The sequence below is a fragment of the Gouania willdenowi genome, chromosome 3 (genome assembly GCF_900634775.1).
Source record: "Gouania willdenowi chromosome 3, fGouWil2.1, whole genome shotgun sequence".
NCBI classification, from domain to species: domain Eukaryota; kingdom Metazoa; phylum Chordata; class Actinopteri; order Blenniiformes; family Gobiesocidae; genus Gouania; species Gouania willdenowi.
The window spans coordinates 19240607-19250591 of NC_041046.1; the positions used below are offsets into that span (position 1 = coordinate 19240607).

General features: G+C 36.8%; 1 protein-coding gene across 1 annotated transcript in view; it reads right to left on the reverse strand.

Moving 5' to 3' along the window:
• The window catches only part of LOC114461148 (RNA polymerase II elongation factor ELL2-like), a 39671-nt gene extending 33811 nt beyond the window's left edge, over nt 1-5860 (reverse strand). Inside the window, exons 1-2 of the mRNA XM_028443004.1 lie at nt 5676-5860; nt 5021-5068 (exon numbers count right to left, since the gene is read on the reverse strand). Coding sequence (XP_028298805.1) covers nt 5021-5068; nt 5676-5813 — 186 coding nt within the window. The 5' untranslated portion in view covers nt 5814-5860. The remainder of the gene's footprint in view (nt 1-5020; nt 5069-5675) is intronic.
• Between the last annotated feature and the right edge of the window lie 4125 nt (nt 5861-9985).

A 9985-nucleotide genomic window follows, 5' to 3' on the forward strand; every position in this document is an offset into this window, starting at 1 on the left:
AGGGAAGAACAAAGGATTTGTGTGTTTCTGTTGTTGTTCTGCGTCATTTTCCAAAAGTTCTGTTGTTCTGTTCAAGTCTTTTTTTGTGTATTTATGTTGTCATTTTAACTGCAAGCAGGTTGGAATGGGATGTTGTCATTTTGTACTTTTGGAGTCATTTTTATTGTTTTGTAGATTGCGTAATTTTTGTATATTCTTGTTTTGTATATTTTAGCCATTAGTGTGCATTTTTGTAATTTTGTGCGAGGACCGCATGTGACTCCCGGGATGCCTGATATACTGTAGTGCATTTACTTTTTAAACAGAAATTCAAAAACAAACTTCATAATTTTAATACAAACTACCGTCCCAGCTATGTTTTTTACATTTCAAGTTTATTTATTTTGATACGGGACAATCTAAAGCATTAATAATTCCATTTAATGCCCTGTACCAGATTTTAGCTGGGAGTGAATTTGCAAGTGGGGTCTCACTCTCTACTGTGGTTGATAAATATCTGTCTGTGGTTCCATCAAACCGGACAGACATTAAAAAGGGGACTTTAGCATAAAAGACACATCAATGACACATTTGGCCACGTGTACATGGAGCTTTAATTCCTCTTTAAAGCAGAATAAAAGTTAATTTCTCTTTAAACTGACCTTGTAAACACTTAATTACTAAAGCTAATTTAAATCCGAATTAAACTTCAATCCGAATTAGGTGGCTGGTTTGTTCAGATTTTAATTCCAAATTAAATAATTCCTCTATCTTGTGAATCCTTAATTCCCTTTTAAGTTAATTCCGGTCGTTCTGCGAATGCACGTCTTACCACGATGACTCGCCACTGGTGATGACACACTCCAAGATGGTGGCCCGGAGTAGAGCAGAGACTATTTAATAAGAGCCTTAGAAGACATGATTATAATGAAACGCGGACTTATTTCATTGGACGGGTGATACTAAGATCCGAAGACGGAGTAAATGCACCCCTGTACTGCTGCACAGGCTGTAATATCACCAAGTTTATCATTGTACCGGTTGTTAGAGCTACTATCTATACCAGGGAACAACTATTTTTTCCTGGTTATTGTTTTCCGGAGTTTTACTGGGTTTTATTTACCGGTGATTAGTTCCTATCTTCTTTCCGCTCTGCAGACCAAAGTGTGTTACTGTCGAGAAGCTGCTTCAAAACTACAATAAAAAAAAAGGTGAAAACAGTTCTCATGTGTGGTCTTCTATGTTTTAGCCTAAAAGAAAAGGTTTGTTGTGCGTTTTTTCCGATGGACGTGATACGTCACGTTCGCCTCCTGTCCTATCAGAGCGTTCCCAACCCCCAGGCGGAAAGAGGAATAGAATAAAGGTTTCCCATGTAAACCTCTATTCACAATTACTATTTCTATGGAAACACGAAGCAGAACACTTTAATTCCCAATAATTTTTTTCGGAATAACTAACTGCAAATTAAAAAAAAAACACATTGTAATCGTGGCTATTAAGTTAAGTGTGATCTCATGTGGCCACAAATCAGGAGCGTGTATTCATTTTACTTAAATTAGTGTAACAACTATATTATTGTCACACTCAGTGCATATAATTAGCATATTTTAAAACCTCCCAGATAAAACTTCTACAAATCTGATTAACATTAATGTTTTTTGGGGGGTTCCACACCAATATCTTTACAGCAGGCGAGTTCCTGGCCTGCTGAGGACAAACAAACCCTTGGGGCAGACCACAACACATCTGGACTGACTGTAAAGTTGTAAAACTTGATTCTGTCTGCACCCTCCACACCCCTTCATTGTTATTCAAATCAGAGGAGACACACAGGAGACTTGGGATTCCTACACAGATGGTCTAAACACACACACCGATTCAGACACACAGATACTCATAAAAATCCAAGTGCCAAGATTTCCTGATTCACACAGGCCAGCCAAACAAACAGACAGACCCACACTGCCAGGGTGACGACTGTATGACAATGGCCACAGCGCAGCAATACGGGTGATACGACATGAATTAGTCATGCTTTCAGACCACACAGGACACACAGACACCTAAAAAAAAAAAAAAAAAAAAAAAAAAAAAAAACAACCATTCCAGCAGGAATACATCCAAAATAAATACCATGCTACACACAAGAACAACCGTAATCTACCTCACCAAGTGTGTGTGCACAAAAAAGTGGGGCTAAATCCAGCAAAAACACCTTTACAGTCCAGAGTTTGTGTCACTGGCCATGTGTCACTGCAAAACATGTCTGAGTCAGTCAGACAGGGAAAACTGGAGCAAACTCAACTCATAATGCTCCATGCTGTAATTAGGGGTGCCATGGCTACTGTAATTGCCCATAAACATTATTTTGGCTGATAGCTTTAGCTCTCTGGGCCATATTAAGAGAGCAGTGTGAAATTCCCTGCAATCCCTCAGCAGTCAGACTGCCACAGAGGATCACAGACAAAACAAGCCCAACTCTGACACATGGCTCAACTAATCTTTGAGACTATTTCAATTAAGTTAACTCAGCCACAATCTTGTCTACTGGGAAGTCCTTCAGACTTCAGCTAGCTTTGTTTTGTTTATTTTTCTGCGAGCCCCTGCAGCCATTCGTAAACCCTGCTGTGTGTAAATAAGATAAAAATTAAGAACTCTAAATAAACGGCTGCCTACAAGTACTTGATTCTTAGAACTTTGCATCTTATTTCTGGGAACACTGTGTAAACTGGGCCTTCAGCAGGGATCTACAGAGACAAGAAAATCCCCAAAGCAAACAAAAAGTGCAGCTGAGGCAGTGACCGCCCTCTCACCTCCAGCACCTGACCTCTTGGAGAGAAAACCTCCACCCCGACAATCAATCCTGAGTAACAGGTTGTGCAAAGTCGATTTGGACACTGTCAACATTCTACTCGGCAAGTACGTGACATTCTTTAAAAAAAAAAAAAAAAAATCCTCCACTGTTTTTTTTTTTTTACAAATGTGGCCTAAAATCTTTGAAATGTCCTCACTAGAAGATCTAAGCATAACAAAACGCACTATTTTTTGTTTTATTAGCTTTTAAAAATGGTACTGTACCATTTTAAAACCTGTATTTTGCCATCTTGAAATGACGTCACACAGTCATTTGCCTGTACAACACATTATTTTCTATAAGAATGACGCATTCAGCCAGCTTTTCAGACAATTAGCAGCTTTTTAGGTCAAAATGACAATTTGTGCGTCTTTTGGTTGCTCTAAATAATCATGAAACGTTAAAGATGTCGATGTAACCCTCTTTGGTTTACCGATAGAGAATAAAAACAGTTGTGGCCCGAAAAATAATCTATGAACGCAGGGGGCGACAACTGGTTGGCAGTAGAAAATGGCCACGGTTACATGATGTTTTTTTTAAATTCAGGATTAATTATTTCGAATTAAAGTGTTCTGCTTTGCGTTTACATGAAAATGGTCATTCCGAAATGAGGTTTACATGGAAAACAGGTTAATTTTTTTTATTTTATTCAATTCCGCTTTAGGGTTAGGTCTGGGGGTTGGGAAGGTTCTGATTGGCCCTAACCCTAACCAGATGAAGCCTGTTCCGTTTGCTTATGTCTCTGTGTGTGTAATAAGCCTGTGTCCGTGTGAATATTTACATGTTTTGCTTCCATCCATCCACTCTTTTTATGATATTCATGTCTTCTAAGGCTTTTAAGAAATAAATAGTCTCGGGCCGAGTCCAGGCGGACAGCTTGGCTTATGTCGTCACAAGCATGTCATCGCGTCAGGAGGAGCGTGAGCAGAACGACCGGAATTACCTTAAAGCGGAATTAAGTGTTTACAAGATCAAGGAATTATTTAATTCGGAATACAACAGCCACCTAATTCATTATTAAGTTTAATTCAGAATTACATTTACATTCAGAATTAAGTGTTTACAAGGTCAGTATTTAGTTTTTGTTCTGAATCAAAGGTGAATTAAAGCTCCCATGTAATCGTGAACATGAAGCAGAGAAGAAGAGCTCAGCGTGCGGCCGACGCTCTAGGGGCTGAAGTACCCTGAAGATAGAAGTCTTTTTTTTTTTTTTTGGGAGGGGGGGGGGTCCTTCAACAGTCCGTGATTTACTCGCCAACTTCAGCCACCAGGGTGTCAGCCGTGCACTGAACTGCTAAATGATCTAAAAAGAAAGCTGAATATTTCACTCCAATAGAAAACAATGGGATATCAAGATGGCCGAATACAGGTTTTAAAAGAGTAAAGTAGTCCCATTTTTAAAAAGTTAAAACAAATATGGTGCAAAATAATGCGTTTTGTTGAATAAGGACATTTCAAAGATTGTAGGCGATATTTGTAAAAACCGTGGAGGATACGGGAAATTTTAAGGTAGGCCAACTGTTATGCACATAACCAGGTATATTCCAGTCCATCATGAAACACATCACAACACAGGTCAAATTTAGTGTTTGCGACTCTTTCTAAACAGCCTTTGCAATTAGCATTGACTGAATGGTATTCCAAGGACACAGCTGCTAGCAACTTAAGTCAAAACACGCATAGTTCAGGCTACTTTGTGCAGATTATGGCTCCTTCAAAACCCCCTCCTAAAAAAATCCCTTTTATTGTTGCTGAGTTAGTGTATTTCAAAACTTTGCAAAGAGAAGTTATTGATGAGTCTCCTCTGTGTACTATACCCTTTCCTCATTTGACTTATGATAACTCTACCCCACCCATACTGTTAGTGTTGACTCACTGTGTCTATCAGTAACTGTGCATGCTTCTCCCTCGCCCTTTCCCCCCCCAGTGCTGCTGACCTAACAAAGCCTCTCCACAGTCACCAGCATGACCCAGTAACCCGCACGTCTCCCATCAGCTGCAGAAAACCAGCTTTACGCTCCCATCTGGGTGCTCTGATGAAAGCAGCAAGAGAGTGAAGTGCTCCAGAGATCATTTACTCTCAGAAAGGGGTCGCATCACATGCACAAAGTGTTAAATCTGATCATTTCAATGCATGTGGTTGGAAGTGAATAAAATAAATAAATTATGTAATTAGATTAAACTTACCCCTTGGTTTCCCTTGAAACAAATGGATGGTTCACTTGATAAAGAGCCCTGTGATGACAGAAGAAGAAGAAGAAGAAGAAGAAGAAGAAGAAGAAGAAGAAGAAGAAGAAGAAGAAGAAGAAGAAGAAGAAGAAGAAGAAGAAGAAGAAGAAGAAGAAGAAGAAGAAGAAGAAGAAGAAGAAGAAGAAGAAGAAGAAGAAGAAGAAGAAGAAAAAAAAAACAATCATGGTTATTTACTGGAACAATTCTGCATAGACAAATCACCGAATATGATTTCAATATTAATGAGCACACAGGGAAGCAGTCATAAAACCAATCAAAGCATGTGTGCTGTTGGTGGTCTTCATTAATTGCTAATGAGAAGTCAATGCTAGCCTATTTAACAGTGTGATCAGACTGTGGCTCCACAGCTTCAGTCCTGATCAGCTGATCCACTCTCACTGGATTAATAAGAAACATTTTATATTTCTACCCAACAATAATGATGATAAAAATAAAAAAAAAACTAATAGAGAATATAACAAGTTAAAATCACACAAAGCTGCTGGTTACAGTAGTAAAGCTCAGCAACACTATATAACCACAGTAGTTTCTAAAGTGCTATGCTGTGTGCTTCATGGGCACAGTACACTAGTGTGTCTCATTAAAGCGGTACCTTGAGGTGCTGGTAAGCCTCCAGTGCTTTGAGAGCGGTGTCCGTCAGTTTAACATGGAACAGGGTCCTGTTGGGACTCTTTCTGTCCGCTTTCCCACTGCAGAGCCCGTAACGCTGCTCCTGTCCGAGGGAAGCCATCTCCACCTCCTGTGGCTGCGCTAATATTAAAGCTGCTTTGCCCTCAGATCAACACTCTGCCTGCTGCGTCACCGAGTGGGCGGGGCCTAGACCACACCAGTCACACAGGGTGTCCAATCAACGTTCACCTTTATTTAACAACTTCTCCCGTCAGCAGCTATTGGTCAACAAGTTTTCTCAATCTACAGGAAATCATTCCTGCCTGTGACAATCAAACTAAAGTCAGAGGTGAAAGTAACGGATTACAATACTCACGTTACTGTACTTAAGTAGTTTTTTTTCCCTTCTTCTTATTTATGTATTTATTTTTAAATTTGCAACATACAGCATAAATACAGACAATTACCGAAAAATGCCATTCTCCAAAAGTAGAACATAACACAACTGAATATTCAATGCAAGTAATTTTATTCCATCTTCATAAATTGAACAATTAATATTCAGGCATTATCTTCAAATAAAAATGATGTTGCCTTCAAGGCAATAAAAATGATAAATATAAAAAACAATATTATTGTAAACGTTTGTATTATTGATATTAATATACTATGATTATATTGTTATTAAAGAAAAATAATAGTTGAAATTAAAAAAAAAGTAATATAAATAAATAAATACAAAACTACACATACCATTTTATTGACGGACTTATGAAATGACTAATATATATATATATATATATATATATATATATATATATATATATATATTTACTCTAAGGAGGGGGATCAATGATAGTGTTTACTTATCGTTATTTTTTTCAGGTATCTTTAGCTACTCTTTACTTTTACTCCTTATTTTTTTAAACAATTATCTACTTTCTTCTCCCTATATTTAAAAAATGAGCCCATTAATTTTAGGACCTTTGAAGATGATGTCACGACATAAAAAAATGCACAATGTTGGTAGTTTGAGCTTTTTTCTGTTAGGCAGATCCCTTAGTTTTTTAGTAATATTTTCAAGTTTTTAAAAATGTTAAACTCAAAGCTGCTCTGGGTGTAATTTAGCATTTGCATTTTTTTTTTTTCTTAAAACATTTTATTTACAAATTGAATTTATTATGAGTGCTACATTTTCCAGGTGTTCAAAGGTAACGTATTTAACTTGTTCCCTGTACCAGTTTTCTACAAGTTCTTGAGTACTGAAGACAAGTACTTTTGCCACCTCTGACTGTAATTGAGTTGGTTTTATGGGTACTTGTACTTTTTTCTAGTCTAAATCAGTAATTTCACTTGTACTTTAAAAAAAAGTAAAGGAATTTGTTATGTTTCTACACCCAACCGTTACTGAGTAAATTATTATTTTTTGTTTAAAAATGATCAACGGACATTGTGAAACTACAAACAGCATTGAATGGAGGTCATTTTCTCAAGAGCATCGCCAACATTCTACAAGCATGTAATCCACGATGACTAAGCATTGGTGTTATTTTATTTGAAAAATAATTGTAAACTTTGACAAACCTTTTAAATTATACAGATACCTTTGTGGAATATAAATTAAGTTCCAATTGTGCAAGATTTCATCTCTTCTTTTTTAAGTTTATACATGAGATGTTTACTGAATGCAAGGGAATCATGACAACACGTATTACCAAAAATAAACGTGGGGGGTGAAAGTAACTAGTAACTTTTACTTTGAGTACTAGTTACTTGAGCTACTTTTTACTTGTACTTGAGTATTTTATGTATGATTACTGTACTAATTCACAATTCCAATGAAGTAACAGTACTTCTATTTAAGTAGGATATATCAGTACTCTTTACACCTCTGCCATTTGTATTATATTTGCATGCGTATTTATACTAGTATTTAATCCTTGTTTATTTAACACTTTTTTTCTTTTTACTTTGTCATAATTTCTTTTGAGCCATGCGACATAGTAATTTTCCCCTGCAGTCATTCTGGTGTTTCCACAGTGCAACTGGTCATCCTGTTGGAAGTTACAATTCCAATTAAAAGTGATGTTGCAGCTTTTTCCTTTCCCATGTCTGCGTCAAATATGTTCACACTATGAGAAATGTGATCTTTTTGCAACAACTGTGCATGTTTTGTTCTTATTGTGAAAAGAAGAAAATAAAGTAAAATTCTGTTTAATATTATTTAACTGTGACCATCAACAGCTTTCCCTAAAGAAGGGTTAATAAGACTTTATAGGAGAGAAAAATATTTAAAAAGGGACAGTTTCACCTGAGTGGGGGGAGTGGGGGGGGGGTATAAAGGGAAAGAAGTTTGGGAGGGCAACGAGAAGATGAAAATGAGCAAAGCCATTTTTGGTTGCCCCGTTGGTATAACGTGACGCTGCTCCGAGTGTATTCATGTGAAATACTTATATCTGGAATCCAAACAAGTCAGTTTGTAAATAGTCATCCACAGGAAAGATGCTTATCTTGAGAAGCTAATAGGTTTAGTCATCGTCATATTTGACAGTCTGTCTACTGACTGTTTACCTCGCTGCCTGTGGATAAACACAAGATGTGTTAATCATGTGTTATGTAGCCTATATCACACATGTTGTTGCTAAGTTTCCCATCTCTATGTTAAAGATCCAGAAACATGACCCAGCAAATGACAGAATCTCTACTTCGGTGTTTGCATAACAGTCAGAGACACTGCACACAAGTGAGGGTGGGGCAGATGAGTCTGCCAGATAAGCCTATTTAGGTAAATTGCTTTAGCTACTGCCTGAATGAAAGTACATGAGGAGAGTTACTGCAGGTCAACAGGAAAAAGGTGAATGAGTCAAATATCTGGAGAGAATATTAAGGATAGAAAATGTTCCCTAAAGAACAAAAATCTGCTTAACACAGTAAAAATAGAATAAAATCCAAAATATATTTCTAAACGTGACTAATGTTTCTATTATCTGTCAATGGGCCTCCCACATACACTGGAACATATACGTGAGGGTCCCAAGCCTCTCTCTCTTCTATAGAAGACAGGCTGTGAGAGATTAACCTATGTCGGCCCCTCCTTCCTTTTTACCTGGCTCATCTGTCTCATCCTCTCATTGTTTGTGGAACACCATCTGCTGTATGGGGAAGCACTAATGCACAACCCGAGACCCTCTGAGTGACGCTCCACACCTGAGGTCAGTGACGCAGGATATACCTGCTGCAACTATAGAAAAGCACTGATTCATCACTGTGCCATTGTGCAGGCTTGACAATGTTTCCTTATGCATGCAGTGGAATATTGAATATTAATACATAACATTTAAAATTAGATGTGAAATTATCAACCTCAAAATTTTGTGTTCATGTGAGTCAGTAATAGGCGTGAATAGAGGGTTCAGGGTACGAGGAAATTAAATAACAAAAGAAGAAAGTTATGGGGGTTAATAGGCATTTATGTAGTGTGTCAATATACTAACATTCTATCCGAACGCAGCGCCCCTCATTGGTCAGTTTAGGTCACATGATAGGTCAGTCATTGGTCAGTTTAGGTCACATGCCTAAGACTAAACCTAACGATAACCTATTAATGCTTAAAATATAAAATAATGTCAACGTTAACTATAAATGTTCAATAAAAATCTATATGCTAAGTGATAAATATAAATATAAATGGGAAATTTTAATCTTAAATGGTAAATCTAAATGTGAAGGGTGAAAGTAAATATTTTGCTACTATGCAAATTCACCGGAATGAGAATTTTATTTTGGTACTTCCAGTGAATTTGCTTATTAGCTAAATCTTTAGATTCACCCATGACATTTATATTTAAACTTCATATTTAACATCAAGATTTAGATTTGACATTGAGATTATATTTTTACAAGAAAAGAAAAATCACCAGTTTCACAAATATTGCTGTAAATCTGGTCAAAAGTAACATAAAAAAAACACGTTTTTTAACCGTGGTTATTTGCTGTTTATTTAATGTTTACAATCGGCGCCCCATAGTTTACTGCTGGTGCTTGGTTTATACCACAGTCCAAAAACATGTGAGCTTGGAGTTCCAACACCTTTTTATATATGGAGAAATGTATCATTTATATATTGTATTATAAACAATCTTACTGGTTTTACTTTCACAAATACACAGCCTGTTTTTTTTTAATTTTCTTCTTGATGTACTAAGAGCACAGGAACACTGACTTTTACATTGTTTTGTCTTTTTTACTCCTTTCTTCATACTTCATATTTACCTTTTATTTGTACGTTTATAC